The 24,223-nt window shown below is 36.3% G+C and overlaps 1 protein-coding gene across 4 annotated transcripts; it reads left to right on the forward strand.

Annotated features, from left to right (window-relative positions):
- The first annotated feature begins 683 nt into the window (after positions 1 to 683).
- On the forward strand, positions 684 to 23,746 carry LOC145917519 (uncharacterized). 4 transcript variants are annotated; one of them, XM_083002954.1, is made up of 79 exons: positions 684 to 789; positions 992 to 1,146; positions 1,211 to 1,266; positions 1,368 to 1,467; positions 1,807 to 1,959; positions 2,032 to 2,153; positions 2,894 to 2,970; positions 3,274 to 3,306; positions 3,363 to 3,517; positions 3,575 to 3,633; positions 4,240 to 4,339; positions 4,463 to 4,609; positions 4,667 to 4,776; positions 5,134 to 5,210; positions 5,506 to 5,538; positions 5,597 to 5,751; positions 5,819 to 5,877; positions 6,327 to 6,426; positions 6,645 to 6,791; positions 6,852 to 6,961; positions 7,071 to 7,150; positions 7,279 to 7,320; positions 7,885 to 8,048; positions 8,102 to 8,157; positions 8,509 to 8,608; positions 8,740 to 8,886; positions 9,151 to 9,260; positions 9,539 to 9,615; positions 9,832 to 9,867; positions 10,015 to 10,169; positions 10,224 to 10,279; positions 10,340 to 10,439; positions 10,575 to 10,721; positions 10,838 to 10,953; positions 11,049 to 11,125; positions 11,294 to 11,329; positions 11,586 to 11,740; positions 11,798 to 11,853; positions 11,981 to 12,080; positions 12,367 to 12,516; positions 12,574 to 12,698; positions 12,814 to 12,890; positions 13,128 to 13,157; positions 13,256 to 13,410; positions 13,474 to 13,529; positions 13,603 to 13,702; positions 13,860 to 14,030; positions 14,198 to 14,325; positions 15,061 to 15,137; positions 15,356 to 15,385; positions 15,484 to 15,638; positions 15,700 to 15,755; positions 15,829 to 15,928; positions 16,081 to 16,251; positions 16,434 to 16,561; positions 16,741 to 16,823; positions 17,646 to 17,681; positions 17,794 to 17,945; positions 18,001 to 18,056; positions 18,163 to 18,262; positions 18,467 to 18,619; positions 18,762 to 18,883; positions 19,050 to 19,126; positions 19,583 to 19,618; positions 19,717 to 19,862; positions 19,933 to 19,988; positions 20,120 to 20,219; positions 20,370 to 20,516; positions 20,707 to 20,822; positions 21,458 to 21,534; positions 21,762 to 21,797; positions 21,857 to 22,011; positions 22,076 to 22,131; positions 22,414 to 22,513; positions 22,573 to 22,731; positions 22,856 to 22,970; positions 23,242 to 23,318; positions 23,502 to 23,534; positions 23,643 to 23,746. In XM_083002954.1, exons 1-77 carry the CDS (start codon positions 723 to 725, stop codon positions 23,292 to 23,294), a joined length of 7,665 nt encoding a protein of 2,554 aa, XP_082859080.1. In that variant the 5' UTR covers positions 684 to 722; the 3' UTR covers positions 23,295 to 23,318; positions 23,502 to 23,534; positions 23,643 to 23,746. The 4 variants fall into 4 exon arrangements, with proteins under 4 accessions (XP_082859080.1, XP_082859082.1, XP_082859083.1 ...); XM_083002955.1 differs by having other exon boundaries at positions 708 to 789; positions 1,021 to 1,146; XM_083002956.1 differs by lacking the exon at positions 4,463 to 4,609.
- Positions 23,747 to 24,223: the final 477 nt, after the last annotated feature.

The raw sequence follows: 24,223 nt of genomic DNA on the forward strand, positions 1-24,223 counted from the left end.
GGGTTGAAGGTCGTTAACTTAACCGCCAATCGCAAGACCGGATCACCGAAAATCGCACGAAAGTGGTTGGGGTTTTGCCCGAAACTAGCTGCCGTTTGCGCTTTAACTAAAGTTTAATATAAGTAACAAATATATGTCGCATGTTTTGACGCTGAAAATTCGCTGGCCGCGGGGCTCGAGAACGGTTGAATGCAAAAGACTGTTATTAACACATTATAACAACGAGTGTAATATTATTTATTCGCCGTATTATACTGTTCCTTCAGCGTGAAATACCTGTTTTAACTTAACAACAGAGCTCTGGTCACGTGCTGATCATGAATGCTTTATCGGAGTGAAAAAATGGACTGTTGTTAAGTTAAAACAGGTATTTCATGTATTTTACAGGCTCTGAGAATTTTCACAGAACAGGCAGTCGGTTTTCTAGCTGCAAACCATTATTAACCTTACGCTGAGATCCCGCGTAGATAAAGCCTGGTTAGACCAGGATCGTGAGATCAAGCTCACCGGTAGCTTGAATTTTTGGATTTCGCTCCGACTAGTCTGGAAAAAGTGACTGTTCTAGCTAGGTACCAGTGCTGAGCTGCGAATCCTGTAAACCTGATAATCTTTAGAATTAACAGCACTTCCAAATTTTCTTCTGTAAATTTGACGCAATTTTGTTTTAACTTTCGAATAGGTCTGTACATTTGGCGTTAATCAAGGCGCCTTTCCAGGTTAAGATGATTTTTTTGTTGCGCATTGCAACCCTTTTGCTGGTGTGTGACAGAATTACACATGGACAAACTGGTAAGTAATTTCCTTTACAAGTTCTGTAAAGAACCTGTTTATTGCAATATAAAAAGCAGATAGGTTTAGTTTGTAAAACAGTAATAACCGAGCTTTCATTACAAACAACTGAAATCGTTCATTTGTTAGAAATACGTATCAATGTAAAACGTGAGTTGGAAATGTTATGTGAAGATTTTTATGTTGAACTTTTGATTGTTAGTTGCCAATAAAACAGAAGTTCTGCTTCAGCGACTGAGGGCTGCAGATTTAACAACAGCGATTGGCGACTTTTATTCCTACCGTTATGACAATTCATTTCCTCCAATTAATTCAATTATTGACGGCGGTGGCGACATGTATGATGGTGGAAATCGAGTAAGATTATAAATATATACAACAACAAAAACAAAATAAATAAATAAACTGATATTTTTTATAGGTGTATTTCACTGCTGATGGAATTCGAGTCTATGCCGAATACGATTTAACATATGAGTAAGTTTCATAGCGTTTACAGATTCAGAAAATTGTTCGTTGCAGACGTGTTTTTGTATTGTTAAAATCGAGGCAAAATGTTGCAAATTTTTTTTTATTAGTCGTTCTGACTACTCGTTTTCATCGTTGGCCATCTACCCATTCACCGCGTTTTTCTACATCAACTCAACCAACGCTGCAAGTGACAGTTACTCTATTGAGGTAAAGTGAACCAAATCGGCGTTGAACTGTGTACGGATGAGCTCGATGGCGCGGGACAAAAATAATCCAGAAGACTTTTGTTAATTTTTATCATGCAATGGAAGTTTTTGGAAAAAGTTTAAAAGAGATTCCAGTCCCTAAACAAACTGTAACAATGTGGCAAACAAAAGTTAGTTATTGCTGTCCTCGATCAACCACCAAAAAATAATTAGTAATGTCCTGTTTCGAAAATAGTGTTTGGTTGATCACTGTTATTATTGTCGGTTAAAACGTGTTGCTGTTTGCAAAACGAAATATAACGATGGCTTGTTTTTTACGTATTAATCTAAGTGCTATTAGGTTGTTTCCAACTTGGGTGCTGACGGCAGGGGAAATTTTCGAGTGTTTTCCGGCAATGTGATAATTGGAGCTTACATACTGTCTTACAAGGGGGTTCAAGCCTTTGGTGCATCTGGCCCAAGTGTGTGTGAAGTATATTTCTACATTGCACAGGTAAGCCAAATATTCAAAAATGACATTATTAAAAATGTCATAAATATGTTTAATATATTGGTCGATTCGCAGAGGCAGACTGGACTCGAGTTTTCTTTTTCGTTTCCAACACGAAACACCCACAGCTGGCGAAATGTAGCATCTCTAAGAGGAGACACCAATGACGTTGTTTTTGGATACACACTTTTATCAACGTACGTCATGACATTTCCTTTAAGGGGGATATAAATTTCCAACACACATCAAACCCGAATCAAACAGGGGACCTCAAATGTCTACGTAGTAAATGCCCAGGTCACCCTTCGTATACAGCGACGCGACGAATGACACTAATTTGAGTAAAATAAAAAAAAAACTCACCCCTATACATCGGATTTCTGCGGCCAATGCGATTAAAATGTGACATTAGCCAAATCTTGCGCTATTTTAGTTGATATGACTAAAGTGAGAGGGGCGTAATGGACCACCGTGTGAAAACATAACTAGGCGAAAATTTCGCTGCTTTACGTTCAGTGTCCTAATGAAGTAGTTTTAACTGGGTGTTTGCAGAGCGTTATCACGAGATCCAAGGAAATTTCTGACAAGTGCTTTTAAATTTATAAATCTCGATTTTCAAGTAATATTTGGAAAATTTGCAACAAGTCTGAAAACACGCCGAATTACAGCTGTTCGCTACAACCTTGGTACACGACAAATAAATCCGCAATGTGACGTGAAGCTCGGACTGAATCTCAGCGGTTTAGAGCCATTGTTGTAATGCGTTCATTAAACATTACCGAAGCACATACTGTCTCATCCACAGATTTAAATCCATCATACGAGTGCCAAAACTATTAATATTCCGGCGAAACTTTACCTTTCATTGTCTATTTTGCCGAGGATAACTTTTTAAAGCATATACCGTTGTTTATCACCATTTTTTTTTAATTGTTAGCGAGATTCCAGGTCGTGAAATTACGAAATGCGAACTTGATACAACAATGTTAAACATGTTGGAAACCATGAAGGAAGGTGAGGACGTTTTGCAGTATTGTTCTGAATTTTGTGCTCTACAATGTTATAGCTTTAGGTTCACGTAATTAACGTACTTTGGAGTGACTTTGGTTTGAATTCAATTCAATTCTATTCTTTTTATTGTGAATTAATGAACTTTTATGCAAATCACCGTCTGACGTAGGATCGCAATAAGTCGCATCATGCAAGAAAAATACATGAGCTACAAGTTTAGGCATTAACCAACAAACTCAAACACTATCTTCAACTAAATTGATTAGTGGCACATGTCTTCGTAACTTGCAATAAATACTTTTTCAGAGCTAGACGTCAACGCATCAATGGATCCTCAAAGTAAGAAAAGCATTTTGCATAACTGAATCACTTACAAACATGTAATCTCAATGCAGTTGCCGTGGAAACGAATGCAACATTGACGCGGCTGAAATCCTTTGATCTCACAAAACAAATAATAAACTTTTACCGCTATCGCTACGACGATTTAACCTCACCAGTCAACATGATTATTGACGGGGGCGGTAACATGTACAACGATGGAAACAGTGTAAGTTGTATGGTTTGCAATGCGAAAAACTGTGCGTATTAAAAATTCTAACGTCAGGTGAGCTTCAGCGTCGATGGTGAATGTTTCTCGGCCACCGGATACAACGTCACTTACAAGTAGGTGATGTACTCACGGTACGGAAAAAAGGCGCGTTTATGCGCTGCGCGATAAAAGACAAATCAAATTTAATGCCCCTTTTTCTTTTTCTTGGAAGCCTGAAAGTCGTGCTTGCTCTCGTCGTAAACGCAACATCATTGCAGAATCTGAGACTTTCATGGCCGGAGGGATTTGCGTTATATATACCCACCATAAAATAAATAAAAACAAAACATCCGGCATAGTTTGTGACTAAAATTTAATAAATGCAATTACGTGACATTCATTGATGGATGCGCTTAAAGCGTTGCACAGCTTTGTTGCGTTGCAAAGTTAAGACTGACTCCACGAGCCAACGCAACATCAGCAAAAAAGAAACGCGGCGAAAAAGGCAATTAATCCGCTTCGCTAAAGTGCGGTAAAGTGAGCGCTACACGCTCCTTTATATGTTTTAGTGCAAATTACTGACACGTTTTCAACATACTGTCAAGAGTTTTTTCTGGCAAACTGCAAACATTCTTCATTTGCAATCCTGCGCAAAATTAGGCAATTCGTAAATCTTAGTGACCTCACTTGCATTTGGAAAATCAACCACAGCGATCTTATTTTCAAACTATATGTTTTAGTGGATCAGACTACACGTTCACCACTCTTGCCATTCACCCCTTTACTGCGTTTTTCTATATAAACTCCACCAGCAATTTCAGCAAATCATACACAGTGAAGGTACGCATTTCGTTGCTCTTACTTCATGTTTAGTATTTCAACGAATGAAACACATAAATCCTTCTTTGGGTTGTTGTGTATGAAAAAAACATGCACATAAGCTAAATTAATGTTGATTTACAGGTTCGGTCTAATATCGGTAGTATCAGTCAAACACAAACTTTTGACGGCTATGTTTCCAACAACGGTTATGTGTTGTACTTTAGAGGTATCCAATATTTTGGTAGATATGCACCGTCAGTGTGTGAAGTATTTTTCTACATTGCAAAGGTAAAAAAGTGCATAGGTCCAGTTGTAATGCTAAATCAAAAAAGTTTTTCTTAACAGAACAACAGTGGGTTGGAGTTTTCGTTCAGCAACATCTGGAATCGCGAAAGCGAATCTGTTCTTACTGGAATTCCCCGAAATATCGTGACGGGTTACACCTTGCTTTCCACGTACGTTCAATTTTATTGCATTTGTGTGAGGTATTTGTGGCAAAGGAATGCAATACGTGTAGTTATTATGTCATTTTTCTTTTCGTGGTTATGTTTTATTGCGCTACAGTCGTGGTGCAAAATTTCTAGGAAAGGCTTTGCGTTGCGAAGATTTCGTTTATAGTTGCTAATACGTTCACTCCACCATGCAATAATAACACTTAACATTTTAAGCCGTTAGATGACGGAAATATTGCGAAAATATTTTGATGATATTGCCTGTTTGACAAAGTAGTGTTGGCTTTTTTTCGTTTCGCCTTCAATATCAGCAAATGTTATTTATCAGAAATATTGCGAAACCATTCGTTATATATCCAGGTCTCCGGCCAATGAAATTACGAAATGCGAACTTGATGCGACAATGTTCAACATGTTAGCATCTATAACGGCTGCCGGTAAGAACCTAGTTGTGCTGTAGCGTTGATTTGCAGCAGCCACAATTTATTTGGTTGTCATAGCAAGGACCATTATTGGTTTGGTCCTATTAATGTTTCCTTGTGTGAATTTCCCAGACTTTTTTGGTAATTACGGTTACTAGCACAAGCGCTCACATCAGCTTGCTTTTATTCTGTTGGAAGTCCAAGTTTGACGATTACATGCTCATCCATCCAGAAACTCAACGCTATCTATGAATTGCGCAGTAGCAGTGCATGACTTTTCGACTGAAAATATTTGTATGTTTTTTTATAGAACAAGGTTTCAACGCATCTGTGGATCCTCAAAGTAAGAAAATTATATTGCATGACTGTTTTATTTTTGCAATGATTAAATCTAAATGCAGCTGTCGTTGAAACGAATGTTACATTAACCCGACTGAAATCCTTTGATCTGACAAGACATTTGAAGAACTTTTACCGCTATCGCTACGACGATTACTCTTCTCCTGTCAACAGAATTGTTGATGGGGGTGGTAACATGTACGATGTTGGAAACATTGTGAGTTAAATGACGTGCACAAAACACAAAAGAATTGAACATACTATATTAAAACTGTTAATTTCAGGTGGGCTTCAGCGCGAATGGTGAATGTTTTCCGGCCCTTAAATACAACGCCACATACAAGTAGGTGCTCAACTTGAGATGTTTGGATAACAGGATAAAGTGCGTTTTTTGATGCTGCGTTTAAACTATTGGGTATAAACTAACAGCAAAACTTGCAGATTAACGTTCTCACAAAGTATGTTGATCTGCTTTCAGGCCTTTTTTACAGGCAAAGGGGAAAATATATGACATTTATTTTTATAAAAATGTTTAAAAATCGAGCAAGCAATATCCCTGAAGCGCATTGAAGGTTTTGCTTGACTATTTTACACGCTTCTATATTCGCACACTAGTCCGTTCCTACGAGGCTACTGATAGTTGTTCAGTATGTCTGAAGGTTTTGTCTACATTCCAGCAGCACAATTCATTTACACTTCATTCTAGTTTTAGGTTATTTGTGAATGATCGTTACCAAACCTAGATAAGGTGATCATTTGGGATTGATTCCACATTGGTACTTATTTTTTTAGCGGTTCAGACTACACGTTTTCTACGCTTGCCATTCACCCTTTTACTGCGTTCTTCTACATAAACTCCACCAGCAATTACAGCAAATCATACTCAATAAAAGTACGTATTTGATTTGTATCTAATAGGGCCTATATATAGGCTGTAGCCAATTTGGAGCCTTTTACAAAACTAATATACTTTACTCTTATAAAAGATTTAATATTCGAAAAAATTATCTTTAAAATCTTTTTTACATATCTTGGTGTATCATAAAATGTCTTAGCGATAAACTAAATTTCGTTAGCAGTCCCATAGGCTAAATTATCGTTGTTTTACAGGTTCGGTCTAATATCGGTAGCTTCAGTCAAACACAGACTTTTGACGCCTCAGTTTCATATGAAGGTTACGTGTTGCCCTTCAGAGGAATCCAATATTTCGGCAACTTCGCACCAGGAGTGTGTGAAGTATTTTTCTATATTGCATCGGTAAAGAAACTGCGTACGGTTCAAGTTTAGGTATTGTTTTGAAAACATGTTTCTTAACAGAACAACAGTGGATTGGAGTTTTCGTTCAGCAACATCCAGGACCGCGAAAGCGAATCTGTTCTTATTGGAATTCCCCAAAATGTCGTGTCGGGTTATACCTTGCTCTCCCCGTAAGTTGATTTCTGTTGCATTTTAAGTAAGAGTCAGGCACAAATTCTTAAATTTCCATACGCTACAATATGGGTGCAATAGCCATTACTTCAAATAATTTTTAAACAGATATCTGCGTTGGGGGCGTTTAATCTCGCCAAAGCTGTTAAAAGATACAATGCTCGACTTGCTAATCGCAGTGACAAAAGGTAAAAAAACAGCTTTTAAATATTACTTATTAACAGTTTCACTCAACCAAAGGTCTTGTTACCAAAATAATTATGTGTTCTTTGTTGTAGTTTTTTGTGCACACGATCGATTGTTTGCCACATTTCAGGTGTTCAGATTCCGGACGAGGAATTGCAGCAGGACCCAAACGGTTCGTAAAATTGCGTCATATTTCTGAGTAAACCAAATTTTTGCACAACATACGTACTTCTAAGCTGCAGACAGGTTGTGTACACGCACTGTTTCGACCTGTTAGGTCTCATCGGTGCAGCCTTTTAAGTTTAGTGTGCCGGCTAGTGCAGAAGCTAGCACGTGCCACTTCAACAGCTGCACTGATGAGACCTTACATGTCGAAACAGTGCGTGTACACACCCTGTCTGCAGCTTGCAAATATAATGGCTTTTTTGCACATATACGTACTTTTGATCTTATAAAATTGCGAAATTAGGGTTAAAGCTGGACAATTGCAAGTTTAATATTTCTTAGATTACTAAATACAATTAAAAAGTAAGTCAAAGTTTTGAAAGGCAGTTTGGCAGTTTAATCCCTATAATAGAACATGATTTAGCGTTGGTGCTCCACCTGTTTGGAACGCCCAGATTGGTCGGCTTGTTATTGCTGGTTCACAAGTACATACATATAAATATGATGTCTTATGCCGTTTTTTTATGTACATACAATTTACAATATAAAACACATACAAAATTTTCTTCAGTTGCAAGCGAAACAAAACTTCTCTTGGAGCGACTGCGATCTGCAAATATCTCGAGCCATTTGCCTGATTTCTATGAAATTGTTTACGATGATAACTCCGAACCAATCAATCAAATCATCCGTGGAGGATTTTATCCAAACTATTTGTTTTCAGAAGGAAATTTCGTAAGATAGAATGAAAACGCCAATTGATTAAACTCACAACCTATTAATTTTAGGTATATTTTGGTATCAACGGTGATGGTTGTTTTGTTGAATATGATAAAATATACAAGTAAGTGCAACGAAAATAATCAACTTCATAGAATAAACATTATCTTAGTCGAATAAATGTTCTATTATGATAAACCATTTTGAAAAAGCACTCGCAAATTAAATTTATAATAGATAGAACTTGAGATAAAAGAAAGAAATATAAGGAAGAAACACATCATTCTGCCTACTTTCTCAGATATGCCTTAAATTAAACAGAGTTTATCAAATAACTTACCAACCAAACATCTTGTTAGCGCCACAAACGCATCTACTTGAATCACATGAACAGTAGATAGGCTATATGTTGCAAAATATTGTGGATATTTGATGAAAGTTGATGTTTAAAAATTGATTATAAATATGTATGCAGCGGTACGGACTATTCTTTTTCGACCCTTACTATTCAACCATTCACCGCCGTTTTATACGTCAACACGACTGATATTGCATTGAGAAGTTACAGTATTGAGGTATAGTGCATAACTAAGATTTTTGTATTTGCTAGAACTTGCTTATGGTTATATTTACATTATCTATATTTGAAGATAAAATATAAAGACATTTGTACCAAAAATAAACTTTTAGCCATCATTTTTTTAAGGTATGGTCGAATATTTATTCATACCAGAGATCAACCGATTTCTCTGGTACTGTATCATACAAGGAATACGTTGTCGTGTACAAAGGTGTCCAGTATATTGAAGGACAATCCGCAACCGTGTCTAAAGTATTTTTTCTTTTGACCCAGGTAAGTGTCGTCTCAGTAAATGCAAAATAAGAAAGCTTTTATAAGTCGAATAAAAACAGATCGTCAATTTTAATGAAACAGCTGAAACTTGAATAAAATATACATGATGAGGACAGACACTTGGGCACGAATTTAAAATAAAACACACAGTGTTAAAACAAAAATGAAGATCTGCAAATGTACATGACATAAAACACAGATAAGATCGAAAGTCGAGAGAAATGTGCGTTTGTTTCTTTTCATTAAAGCGATTTTGTTTTTCAGGGGCAAGGTGAATACGACTTCACATTTGACGTGGTGCACAGGAGATATGCCAATGCTACATTTCGCGGAAACGCGACAAACTTTGTACTCGGTTACGTTTTATTATCCAAGTAGGCAGAGAATTTTTTGTGAAAAGTATAAAACGTTTCTTTGACGTGGAAAAGTAAAAAGATATTTTCTGGAATCAAAGAACGTTTCGTTATAGTAATAAGGTCCAGGAAGACATTAGCACACTTAGGCTAGCGATCGCAGTTGGTTGCTACCCAAATTATTAGCACAAAAAGAGTCATGTGAAACATAAGTTTAACTACTTCAAACAATTGATGTTAAATTAGTTGGTATTTACTTTACTACGTCTTATACCCACCCTTATTGTATGTACCTTTAGCACGAATCCCGGTCACGAGTTTACATCTTTCCAATTAAAAACCACGATGTCCAAGCTGATGATGACAATCGTTGATGGTGAGATAAAACTTCAGATAATTGGTTTGTTTATAATTTCGGCTTAATTATGTGGGAAAGTTTAATTATGAAAGAAGTCATTTATACCTAAAAATTAAATTTTGCATTTTCCCATATTTTTTGCAGATTCAACCTGAAACCAAATAGTTTATCGTGTTATCCTTAACTTTAAGGTCATTTTTGCATACTTATTTCATACTTTACTTGTTTTACCAGGTACCATTTATCCAGAACCACAACCTAATCCACAAAGTAAGTTGATTTATTATAATCACTAAATAAACATTTTAACGGTCTTTCGTATAGAATATATTCTGGATAAAAAGCCCAACATCAGCTAACGTAATTGACAAAATAACTTTTTTATTCATCATTATAACACAAAACATCAAATATTAGTGGGCAACGATCTCCACATAATATTGGAACGTTTTGCATCCTCAAATTTGAGGAACAATTTCAAAGACTTTTATGACTATCTTTATGACGATACTGCTGTTCCGATAAACATGATTAGGAATGGTGGCAACAATATATTCAATGAAGGAAACATAGTAAGTGTGCATGTGTATTTATACATACTTGAAACAGCAACCTATAAAATGTAGATTTACTGGTACGTGAATGAAGATGGCCAACTTGCCGAATACAACAAAACCTACAAGTAAGCGCTGTTGCAATTATAACACTATTATTCCTGTAATTGTGACTACCATATATTCAGTGGATTCGACTATGCATTTTCAACACTTGCAACGCATCCATTTGTTGCACTGCTGCTCACAAACAGCACCACTAACGAGACAAGGACATACACGATTGAGGTGAAAAATAAATTTGGTTTTTGCAACACAAAATAAAAATACCCAAAAAAAGTTTATAAAAAACATAGCTTGGTAAAGAAAGTTTGTAGCTGTACAGGCTTTATTTAAATGAACTATGCTCTATTGTTTTACTAGTCGTGGTCAAGACTTTACAGATACGGTAGGAGAACGACATTTTCCGGTTCAATTTCCAATGAAAACTTCAAGTTGTCGTTCGATGCAGTTCATTACTATCAAAGCTATTACCCTACTGTGTGCAAACTCTTCTTCTTTGTAACGCAGGTACTTACTTTCTTGTATAAACTTCCCAGAATTGTACAATTTATTTACGAATATTTTACAGATAAAAGTCTGATAGATTTACCACAATATTTAGATTTACCTCTTTTTTCGTTTAGAAACAAAACGACTTTACCTTCACATTGTTTGAGAGGTACAGTAGGTACAGACAAAGCATAGCTTCATTTAGTGGCAATTCTTCGTTCGCCGTGTTCGGATACACATTGATTTCGACGTAAGTTGTAATGTGGCCTGATTAAAGCTAATATCATTTTTCACAAATTGATAAACCGCAAAAGTTCGTGTCGCCACTCCTATTCCTTTTCACAGAACGTTCCCAAGCTTTGCAATTACTCAGTCCCAGGTGGGAGCTACAATGAATCGTATTCTACACGCCATAACGAAAAGTGTGTTGGATTTTATCCAAACGTGGTTTTATTGTGTGGGGTGTAATTAAGCAACGAAACAATTCTTAAGATGCTTCAAAATAATTATTATTTTGTGTATAAGCTGCAGACAGATGGCCACTGTTTCGACCTAAAAGGTCTGCTTATCAATTATTATTTTGCTTGCAGGTACTAATTACACCGAGGAATCACAAGCCCAAAACAGTTAGTACCTTTTTCTGATCGCTTTAAAACTCCTGAATCAATAGTAGTCAACGGCTTTACGTATGTGCCGTTTCCTTGATTATAAAACACCTTTAGCAGCATTAACACGGTGCCATGCGGAGGATGCCATTGAGTAGAATACAATAAAATTGCAAGAAAGGGTATCTTTTTTATGTTTTCTTATAAATTCTTAACCGTTGTGGAACGACATCATCACCATTGCACACGTATGCATAATTATAAATTTAATTTATAGTTGGTATGGAGACCAACGCGATTTTGGAGAATTTAAGGTCTGTGGATTTAACCAGGCGAATCCGCGACTTCAATCACTACGATTATGACGATCATTCTCATCCCATCAACATGATATCTAACGGAGGCGTGCTGTTTAGTAATGGAGGAAATCTGGTGATCTTTTTAAAATTAAATACTCACCTGGAGTTTTAAATATCTGACTTTACTTAGGTTCATTATGCTGCAAACGGCGATGGCGTGAATGTTGAATACAACCAAACCTACAAGTAATACAACATCCAATGATTTTATTTTGCACTATTTAGTATTTTGTGGACAGCATAAATCTCCTTAGCAATCTTAGATTAAGGCAATCGCAAATATGTACTAATGCTTGGTTCTTAATAAATGCAGTGGCTCCGACTACACATTTTCAACAGTGGCCGGATATCCGTTTTTTGCTGTGTTGTACACCAACACAACATACAGTAAGGACACGGCATACAGCATCTCGGTAACCTATTATTTTATATTTGGTATCCTTGTTATACTGCTGCCATATTTTTCCAATAAAATTATATGATCGTAATGTGCAGCTCATTCTTGAATTGTTGTGTATATATTTATAATTCTTTTATAAATAAATATTCAACAGTAAACTCTTTGACCAATTCTCCGGCTTCGAGGTTGGTTTAATATAGCGCAGAAATGGAACAAAGTGGATACTTTTACCTTTGAACTAGGCTATTTATAAATAAGACACAAATAAACAACTAAACAAAAAATAAAATTACTTTTAGGTATGGTCACGCATTCGAACCTATCGAGTACGTACCTCTTTTTCCGGGTCTGTGTCAAACGAGTTCTACAAAGTGTCATTTGAAGCGGTTCAATATTCATATGAAGGAAACTACCCAACAGTCTGTCAATTGTTTTTCTACATTGGGGCGGTAAAACATTTTATTTTGACGTCTTGCAAAAAGTAATAGTGTATACTGTTGTTTTAGATGGACAATGACCTGGCATTTGCATTAACTTTAACAACCGCAGTGTTTGGCCGTTACCAAAGCATTGAAGCGAACCTGAATGGAAACAACACATTTACCATCCTCGGTTACCTCTTATTATCCTCGTAAGTAGAACACTTGCGCATTGTTATTTAATGCACAACGTAATCATATATGCAGTACACATACTTATACGACTTTAAAACAATGTCCACGAACCATCTTTCTTGATTTTACTAGATCGTATCCTGGGCATGTAGTGACAACAGATCAAGTTGAGGCGACATTGCAAGATATTTTGGACACTGTAATGGAGGGTGCGGATTTCCATTTCTTTAAAACAGATTATTATATATTATGATGCTAGCGTTGATAAATGAACCTGACCCAACTAACTCGTTAAATGATCGAAACACAAACGGACTTCTTGTCATTGTTCAAGTCGTTCGTTTGATTTTGGTTTGTTTGGCTGCTGCATTTTCACATTAATTTTTCATCAAAGTTTGTACAATAATACCACGAATTTATCTAGCGATGTATCTTATATCTTTCAGTTTTACCTGCGCGATCCTTGGAACCACGCAGTAAGTGTTTTTTTGTATACGGGTATCTATTGTTTTCAATAAGTTAACAAGTGTGTCACGTTCTACATTACTAGATTTTTTTCCTTTGCCTATTTTAGTTTTCCACGAAAGTGAATCTTTTTTGAACCGTATTTCTCGTTCTGACTTAACCAGTCACATGTTGGACTTTAATCATTACGAATATGATGACTCCAATCAACCAATGAAATCAATCGCTAATGGAGGAAACAACATGTTTAACGAAGGAAACCACGTAAGGATTTTAACTGCTTTTCACATGCCCAATTCTCATAGGTTAGAATTTAAAAAAAAACAGGTTTATTTTTTGGCAAATGGAACCGGGGGATTTGCAGAATACAACCGAACATACAAGTCAGTAAAAATATTATTAATGCGTATAGTGACATTCACGCATGTTGTACAATTATTGTGTTATATTGTATAGTGGATCTGACTACACGTTCACAACATTAGCAACTTATCCATTCACTGCGATTTTGTACACGAACACAACTCTATCTAGACACAGGACATGGACAATCGAGGTTGAATTTGATTCCGTTTTGATTGTTTAGTGTAAAATATTCCTTGCTACCACCACAAGTTCATTACCAGTCATTTAGGCAACGTGTTGTTTGGATTACCATGTTTTTTTTCATAAGGAAACTATGCAAATTCTAATTAAACGAAACATTGTTTCAGGTCTGGTCACGATTACATTATTCCTGGACAACTAGCACCTTTGATGGAGTGATATCCAGTGGAGAATACGTGTTATCATATCGGGCAACAAATTATCTGCAAAGATCCATCTCTTATTATAGTTACAATTACCCAACCATATGCAAGGTCTTTTTCTACATTTCAAGACAGGTGAATTTGTAACTTATAAATGAATACACCCCCTCTCAGAGCAAAAAAGAGCTATTGCAAGCAAATACCATAAGTTGTTTATAACCAAGTGGTTGTTTCCTCTGTGCAGCGTAAACTTTATTCAGAAAAAAATTATCTTTGTTTTCCGATAACTTGGCTTTTAACAGAACGAAAGCACCTTCGAATTTACATCAATGCATCAAAGTTTGTGGTGGGACAGTAGACGAAGTCAAACCATAGGAAAAATAAGTGGAAATGCAACATATCTTGTGTTTGGTTACATCCTAATCTCTACGTAAGTGTCACGGAATTATTTCGGCAATCCAACGCTGCCTCCCTAATACAAAAAAGGCCCGGATCCTACAATAACGGCTCACCACTAAAGCCAAAATACCTCACACTGGTTTCACTAAATGGGCGTCCAACTTTAATAAATGAACTGATGTTAAAAACGACGACAAAAAAGTACATACAATACCATTAAATGCGAATAAACAATTCAATACAAAGTACTTGTTGGGCAACACTAAAAACAACCGTACAGCGCGACGCCCATCTCAAGACTCCCCGGGTCATACACACAACACTCCTTGCACCGGCCATTCAACCACTCAACCATTTGCACGTGAACCAATGGAGCGTTACAGGATGTGGCAAACATAGAAAACCACTATTGTGCGAAAATAAACACAAAGGGAAATTTGATAAAAAGTGAGTGCAAGGAACGATCAAAAACGAAAGCATAGTGCGATGTGTTGTGTACGTATATGTAATAAGGAGTGCTTTAAATAACAACACAGATGAACAAAGAAAGCATAAAGAAAAGCATTAGTGCCGTGTGTCATTTTCGCCACATAAGCAACCACGAATCATAGATATGAACGTTTTTTCAGTGCAAAGGAACATCGTTATAGCATTTGTGAACAGCTATCATTGGAAAATATTTTGTACCAACATAAATAAATAAGGCAGACCAGATTTTTTAATTTTCATCATATTTCAATGTAACAAACGCATATATCTGTTTCAGTCAATGGTACAGCAAAGTTGTGACAAACCAACAAGTCGAAGGTACAATGCGAATCATACTGAATGCAGCAACAGGCGGTAAGTTCCAAGTTCGTTACCTAAAGCAATGCATCAATGAATAGAGATCGCAACTAACATGTAGTGGGTGTGTAGTATGACCATTCGATTATTTAAGTCGTTCGTTTAATTTTGGTTTGTTTGTCTTAATGGCTGCTGCATTTTGCACATTAATTTTAAATCAAAGTATGTACAATAATACCAGGAATTTATCTCGCGATGTATCTTATACCTTTCAGCTTTACCTGCGCGATCCTTGGAACCACGCAGTAAGTGTTTTTTTGTATACGGAGGTCTATTGTTTACAATCAGTTAACAAGTGTGTCACGTTCTACATTACTGGATTTTTTTCCTTCGCGTATTTTAGTTTTCCACGAAAGTGAATCTCTTTTGAACCGCATTTCTCGTTCTGACTTAACGAGTCACATGGTGGACTTTAATCATTACGAATATGATGACACCAATCAACCGATGAGATCAATCGCTAATGGAGGAAACAACATGTTTAACGATGGAAACCACGTAAGGATTTTAACTGCTTTTCACATGCCCAATTCTCATTGGTTTGAATTAAAAAAAACAGGTTTATATTTTGGCAAATGAAACTGGTGGATTTGCAGAATACAACCGAACATACAAGTCAGTAAAAATGTTCTTAATGCGTATTGTGACATTCACGCATGTTGTACAATTATTGTGTTATATTGTATAGTGGATCTGACTACACGTTCACAACATTAGCAACTTATCCATTCACTGCGATTTTGTACACCAACACAACTCTACCTAAAAACAGGACATGGACAATCGAGGTTGAATTCTGATTCCGTTGATAAGTCTTTTGCATAAAATATTCCTTGCTACCACCACAGGTTTATTACAAGTCGACAAACATGTTGTTTGGATTAACAGGCCTTTTACAATGAAACCAAGCAAAAACTAATTAAAGAACACATTGTTTCAGGTTTGGTCACGATTACATTATTCCTGGACAACTAGCACCTTTGACGGAGTGATATCCAGTGGAGAATACGTGTTATCATATCGGGCAACAAATTATCTGCAAAGATCCATCTCTTATTATAGTTACAATTACCCAACCATATGCAAGGTCTTTTTCTACATTTCAAGACAGGTGAATTTGTAACTTATAAATGAATGCACTCTCCTTTAGAGCAAAAAAAATGTTTTGATAAAATGAGCTGATACAAGCAAATACCATAAGTTGTTTATAAACAAAGTGGTTGTTTTCCGCTGTACGCAATCTCTGATCAGAAAAACTTTATCTGATTTTTTTGATAACTTGGCATTTAACAGAACGAAAGCACCTTTGAATTTACATCAACGCATCAAAGTTTGCGGTGGGACAGCAGACGAAGTCAAAATATAGGAAAAATAAGTGGAAATGCATCATATCTTGTGTTTGGTTACATCCTAATCTCTACGTAAGCAACCATGAATTATAGATATGAACGTTTTTTTTTCCACGCAAAAAAACATCGTTCTAAAGTTTGTGAACAGCTTTTATTGGAAAAAAATTTGTTCCAAAATAAACAAAAAAGGCAGACCAGATTTTTTAATTTTCATCATATTTTAATGTGACAAACGCATATTTCTGTTTCAGTCAATGGTACGGCTCAGTTGTGACAAACCCACAAGTCGAAGGTATACCTACAATGAGAATCTTACTGAATGCGGCAACAGTCGGTAAGTACCAAATTCGGTACCTAAAGCAATGCATCAATTAATAGAGATCGCAACTAACATGTAGTGGGGGTGCAGTGTGACCTTTCGATACTGTAGTTTACATCGGCGAAAATTTTGTTTCGAATAAACTGAATTTTTCAGATCTTCTCCAATCACGAATAAACGTATTTCCTAATTTATATAGAACCATGTTTTAGAAAAATAAAATTTAAATACAACCATTGACCGGCCCACCAAAGTGTGGCAGATAAAAGCAAGGACCACGTAAGTTACCACTCTGCAAAGGTTTTTGATTGGACACTCGGTGAAGCCAACACCATACGACAGTTATTGATGATTAGTTTTAACTTGCAATCTGATTTCAAAACTGCTTGCGTAAAGTGTTTTTTGTTTCTGTTCGGACCGGTTGCAAATGTCCCCATTGGCCAGTGCCGGTTCGCGAGTTGGTAGTCCTGCAAACTTAGAAATGTAGATCAGGTCCGCGACTCTGATCTACATTTCCAAGTATATAAAATAGTAACTTCGCAAACCCTCGACTAACGAGCCGCAAATATGTCGCAACAATTAATCTATGTACACTGAAATGCGACTTGAAATTACTGGGACTAAACAATGTTACTACTTTCAGCAGTAATTTCAAAAGTAGGTTTTTGCTGCAACACGTTTATAATAAATCTTGAAAACGATATACAGCTGTAGTTTTTTCAAATAAATGTATCTACTTTTTGGTTTTCGGGTCGCACAGTTTTTAAAAACGACAACCTCCGGTGATCGAAAATTTTGGCTGCACACACGCCGTGTAAATATTTTCGTTTGTTGCAGAAGCTCTTCCCACGCCACAACCAACCGACCCACGAAGTGAGTAAAGCTTAAACATATGAATTTTTAAGAACTAAATAACTTTAGTGAGATTTGTATCTTTTGCACGCAAGTTCAATTCTGCAACAACTGTGTATGTTTTTTTTTCTAGTCGTTCTAGAGATGGAAGAAGTTTTGGAAAACATTAGATCGGCCAATTTAACGAAGAACATTGTGGATTTCCACAATTATACATATGACGATATAGATCCTCCCATAAATAGAATATCTAGAGGAGGAAACATGTTTAACGACGGAAACTACGTGGGAACACTTTTCTATTACACTTGTATTAAAACCTAAATATTCTTTTGGACAGGTTTATTTCCATGCAAATGACATTGGTGGTGTCGTTGAATACAACCGGACGTACAGGTCAGCGGTTGCTTGTACTAAGCAGCCTAATGAATCGTGTTGTACAGTTTTTCAAAACAATTGGTACCTTTCAATTCATTTGTAACCTATGTTTGTACTGTTTCAGTGGTTCTGACTTCGCGTTTTCAACGCTGCCAATTCATCCCTTTGTCTCTATTTTGTACACCAACACCACATATAGCAAAAACACAACGTACAGCATCGAGGTAAACGATGTTTTAGATTCAAAGTTGTAAAAGCGTTGCGGCAACGTCTTCTCTTTTAATAGAGTTGTACGGAGGTCGCGAAATTAAGTATTGTTATGTCAATAGTAAATAACAAACGGGTTAACCATACAGTATGTATAGCTATGTAGTTAGCGCCAAAGCTTTTGTTGTCTGGTAGAACTAAAATTGTGTCTAATCAACAAGGTGTGGTCGCGGTTATTCAGCTACAGAAAAAGAAGCACTTTCTCTGGGTCGGTATCAAACAACAACTACGTGTCAAGATTTGAAGCTGTTCAATATTCACAACACCCATACTACCCGTCCGTGTGCAAAGTTTTCTTCTGTATATCCCGACGCGTAAGTTTTCACTAATTAAACATGGAAGTATTAAATGACCTCTACTTTCACAATCGTCAAAATACATATCGTAAAACATTTTTTTATTACGCTAAGCCATTTATAATTGTATTTTCGTTATCTCAATGTGATTTGTTTACAGAACGAAACTGAACCAGAGTTCACTTTCACAGAACAATACCATAGTAATAATTATAGACAAAATAAAGCAAACCTTAATGGAAACACAACGTTTGCCGTGTTGGGTTACGTTTTGCTGTCGACGTAAGTTCCATGTACTAATTATAATGTAACACCTTATTGTTAATATTCAGTTAAATACAACGTGTATAGTTTGAAAAAGCAAAAATATTTTTTAGCTTTAATAAATGGAGCACAGGTGTTGTTTCAAATCATTGATATTAAAATTTTAACTTACACAAAATTTTAGAATAACGCCAAGTCGCACCATCACGCAACTTCAGGTCGAGTCAACGACGTTAGCTATACTCAATGCCATAACAAACGGTAAGTAATTTGTTTTTTTAATGACAATTATTTTAATCAGGGATGCCAATGGGTTTTATTTTAAACACAATCCAACACAGTCAGTTTTCATCCGACATAAAATAAATTTTGATACGACCCTAGCCTTTAAAGTAGGTCAAAATAAGCAAAAGAAGATAAGGTTATTGCCGAGCAGCTATAAAAATTGTTTCACAATTTGGGACAACGTAACAAAATTCCATCCGGAATTGAGAGCTGGAAATCATGGTTAACCCATTGTTGTACTTCGTCTGATCCCATGCAGAGGTGCAAATTTAGTTTAGTAAGTTTAGCAAATTCGGCTTTTTTTATCATATCCATCAGTATGTGAATAGTTGTTGCGAACTAAAACAAATTTAGCAATAACAGCCTGTAAACGCTGGTATGGTATACTGCCATATATATGACAAATGTTTTATGCACGTTCCATGTTTTTAGAACGTGTTGCTGACGAACAGCCACCAAACACAGAAGGTATTTGCTTTGTGATTTTGTTGTGACACTGCCATTAGCGTGAATAAAAAGCATGTTTTAAAAAAGCATGCTTATGACAAGGAGTGTTTTGTTTCAAGTTTTGACGGGTGCTTTGAATAGCATTGAATCTTCATATGTGATAAGACATCTGCCGGATTACCACCGTTATCTCTACGATGATTTCGCCCAACCAATCAATAAGATAACGGATGGAGGCGATAACATGTACAATGATGGAAACTTGGTAATCAGAATAAGCTTCAGGCATAATTTCACAAATTGCTTCATATAGTTTGATTCTATTTTGTCCGTAGGTAATCTATGATGCAAACGGTGATGGTGGTCTTGTTGAATACAACAAAACATACAGGTTTTTATGCATTGAAGCACATTTGACGTTTTCGTATTTTTGTAATTTCGTCGTATTTATGTTTTGTACGAATTTTGTATGTATATCCTTTTTTTTGGTTACGCTATCTTGAAATTTGTCGAATCTTTCAGCGGTTCCGGCTATTTGTTTTCAACCCGCGCCACTCATCCATTTTTAGCACTTATGTACATTAACGGAAGTGACCAATCACCTAGGAGTTACACCATTCAGGTGAGGTGTTCAATCTTATAAAAGCTTTGTTCGAGAAACGTTGATGATTTGTATTATATATCATTTTCAAGTTGTTAATTAAGTTGTGTATCATAAACTACTGAGGCAAAACCCTAAAGCCAACATCAAACGTTTTTGACAAAATTATAGGTGTGGACAATCGTCGGCAGCTATCAACGGGAAATGACCTTCTTTGGGTCAGTTTTTATTGATGACCATGCATTATACTTTCGAGGAAGACAGTTCTTCAACGGGTTTGCCCCAAGTGTTTGTAATGTCTTCTTCCATGTTTCCAATGTATGTTATTTCTTGTTTCAATGTAATGTTTCCTTAAACTTAATAATACAAGCTAAATGATCACAAATTAGATATCGTAGTGAAATAAAAACGACAGGATTAAAACGCGTGGTATTAAATACATAGTTTTGTACATTTTTGCCGCATTGCCATCAAGCAGAAGACAACCGATTTTATTCGTTTTGTTTAGAATCAGAGCGGTAGCAGTTTGACTTTTCAAACAGGATCTTATCACTACCGAAGCGATGTCGCTGTCCTTACCACAAACGAAACAAACACTTTCTTCGGTCATATTCTGCTTTCCACGTAAGTTACTATTATGGAACGAACGCATGAAGCAAGGCTGAAACAAAGCCAAGTCGGTGTGCCAAAAAAATAATAATCATGCTTCCACAGAAATATGAACTTACGAACCAAGAGCACAGCGGTAAATGTTGGTACGTTGTGGCCAACGTACACCGGCTTTACAATGCCCAAGATCGCGAGTTCAAACCTTAATGGAACCTTGATCTCGCTTGGAGAGATTGGGGTAAATTATACCTCCGTGGTATAGACAATTATTTTGTTCGTGATTTGAACTCGCGATCCTGGGCAAATACAATTAGGGAAGCATTAATTGATTAATAATAACAAACAATGCTTCAACACATACTGTTTGGTTAGTACTTTAAATTGGTGCTTTAAGGCAGTGCTTCCCAATATTTTTTGGCTTACAGCACCCCACAAATTAAGCAAAGTTTTCTTGGCACCCATTGGGGACCAAGAAGTCCGCATTAAAATATTTTAACAAATAAAAAATTTCAATATCAAGTGCATGTAGATAACCTGAAATATTCAAATGTCGTTTGTTACAAAAAAAAAGGTTTCGCGGCACGCTGGGAATCACTGCTGTAAGGTATATAACATTTTTAATAAACCTATGTAATTTCTGTGTCTTTAAGTTGGGACCGAGGTCGAGAAATTACGCAACTCCAACTAGAAAATACAATGCGTGATGTATTACAAGCTTTAGTCAACGGTAAGCTTTATAAAGGCAATCGGATAAGCATTTATAATCTTAATATTTCGTGCATTCATTCGCTTTTCGGTATGTTTTTCACCCAATCATGGAGGTTCTGTTTATAAGTTTTACTTTAGATATCAACCTATCAATTAAAAAAACTTCGTTTTGATTTAAAGATAAGAGAAACGCAAATATACATTCTACTTGATGTTTAAAGATATTATTGGTTGTGTGTTTTTTAGGTACAATAGATCCAATACCACCACCAAATCCCGAAGGTAATTTGTTAGTTGTCGTACACATGGCAATATGTGTAATAAATTTGTTGAAATTCCAGTTGTCGAAGTGGCAGAATGTTTGCGGGTGGGAATAGAGACGCTCAACCTAACAGGGCACGTCGCGAATTTTTCTCAATATGTTTATGATGATCGGTCGTATCCGATTAATTCCATTGTTGACGGAGGAATTAATATGTACGATGAAGGAAATATTGTACGTATATTAGCTTCATGTAAGCTGCTCAAATTTTAATGTTTATTGGTTGTTTTGTGCAAAGGTGAGGTTTAACGGAAATGGAGAAAGCGCTTCTGCCGAATACAACAAAACTTACTAGTATGTATAAGAACTACTATATATTTCATAAGAGTATGTTTTTTAGCAGTAATTTTCCTTGGGACTCGTAGCGCCTGCTTCTAACCATCAGGGTGCATATATTAAAACTGTTAAATAAAGTAAGCCCTTGACACAACAAGTCCTTCGCGTGATTGCCACGCATACATTCTCTCGCTTGAAGATCTTTTCAAAGAAATCGCACGTAACCGTCAGAGGCGATAAAATGTTATGACGATAAAAATAATAGTACTTATCGCTTGAGAACAAGTTTTGTGTTTTAAGTGGAAAAGACTTTTCATTTACAACGTTGGCTCTTCATCCTTTTGCCTCATTCCTTTATATTGGTCGGAATGCTCCCACAAACGGGAAATATTCTATTGAGGTTACAAATCTTATTTTTGCTGTAAGCATTTAAATATATATGTTTTGAGATCACTATAGGTGTTATCAAGAGTAGGGTACTATTACTATTACGGAAGGATTGCGGATGAATTTTCGGGCTCTGTGTCAAATGGGGCTTTTGTGCTTAACTTCAAAGGATTTCAAATTTATGACATGCATACCCCAAGCATTTGTGAAGTCTTTTATGTAGTCTCACAGGTAAAAGCACGATGTTTTTTGTCTTGAAACGCGTCTTGGCATATGTTGTAAACAAAATATTTTAACATGAAATTTACTTTACATTAAATATGTAATCTAAACTTGAATAAATTTTAATTTTCAGAATTTAACTTATTTGGATTTTGAGGTTTCCTCGACAAATGGATATTATTATAGAGACTATAACAACATAGCCACTCTTTCAGGAGATGCTCAAAACAGCTTGTCCTGCTTTCCACGTATGTTTCTCCTAAAATAATGGTGGCGAAATAAAAGTGTCGACAAATATAGATATTACAATGAAGGAGTTTTGGCTGAAATGTGTAAACGAACTTAATTTTATATTTTGTGCGCAAAATTTCGGTTGCTTAAACTTTTTAAACAAAGAATTAACTTTCCCTACTCAGACTGGAAGTCAATTTAGAATTCTACAGTTTCTGATCGTGATAAATCTTCAATCATGTCCTAGTGTTGTTTAGTGCTGTGCAAACTGTATAATTTTCTGTCTAGCTACCCTGTACGCGTTATTACGCTTGATGAATTGGAGACAACCATGCGGATGATGTTGGACAGTGTATCTGAAAATGGTGCGTCTCGAAAAGCAATTATTCACTATTACTAATGTTCAAGCATCTGTAAAATTATTTTAAAACACAATGACCTGGACATCGGATTGTATACAAATATGCAATGTATTGGAAAGTGCAATTAACACATCAAAAAAATGTGTTTGGTTATTTGCTCGCATAGTACATTTATACTTTTTTTAGGTTTGGCAGAAAAAGAAATCGTTTCCACAAAAGGTGACTAAGATTTTGCTTTTTTTACATTTGCAACCAAGAATAAATCATCAACGAAAAGTCAGTGGAAGTTAGACAAATAATCATAACGAAAGTTTTCTCTTTTTGCAGTGGAAGCGTTTCCCGGAAGTTCGGTTATTTATTTGAACATAACCAGATTGAACGTCAGTATGGCTACACGCACGTACTCCATTGATATTATGGGACTTAGTCAGTTTTGGACGATTACAGCCTTTGACGTGGAATTCTTGTTGATCACTGGCCTAAGTCCCGAAGTTACTTACGAACTAGTCGTTTCGGTTTTAAACGATGGCCTGCTGGAAGCGTCGATAACTCTTAGAGTAACTACAAGTATGTTGCGTTGCTATAAATACACAATGCAGGCGAAACGTAGTTCTCATTTAAGTAATATTCTACCGTTAAAGCTAACAAAAAACTTGTTGTGCAGCCAAATTCTGTACTCTGTCGTGTACAAACGGCCACTGCATCGCCTTTTCATCATCAAGGACGGAATGCGTATGTAACAGCGGCTACGCAGCTCATCCAATCCTGCCCAATCTTTGTTTGGACGTAAACGAATGCCAAGACACGCCTTCACCATGCCCAGTAAACTCTTCATGTTCAAACAGAGGTGGATCATACACTTGTCGATGCCCCAGAGGTTTACAACTGTTTGGAGACCAGTGTGTAGG

This window comes from Ascidia mentula, chromosome 1, assembly GCF_947561715.1.
Source record: "Ascidia mentula chromosome 1, kaAscMent1.1, whole genome shotgun sequence".
Lineage (NCBI taxonomy): Eukaryota > Metazoa > Chordata > Ascidiacea > Phlebobranchia > Ascidiidae > Ascidia > Ascidia mentula.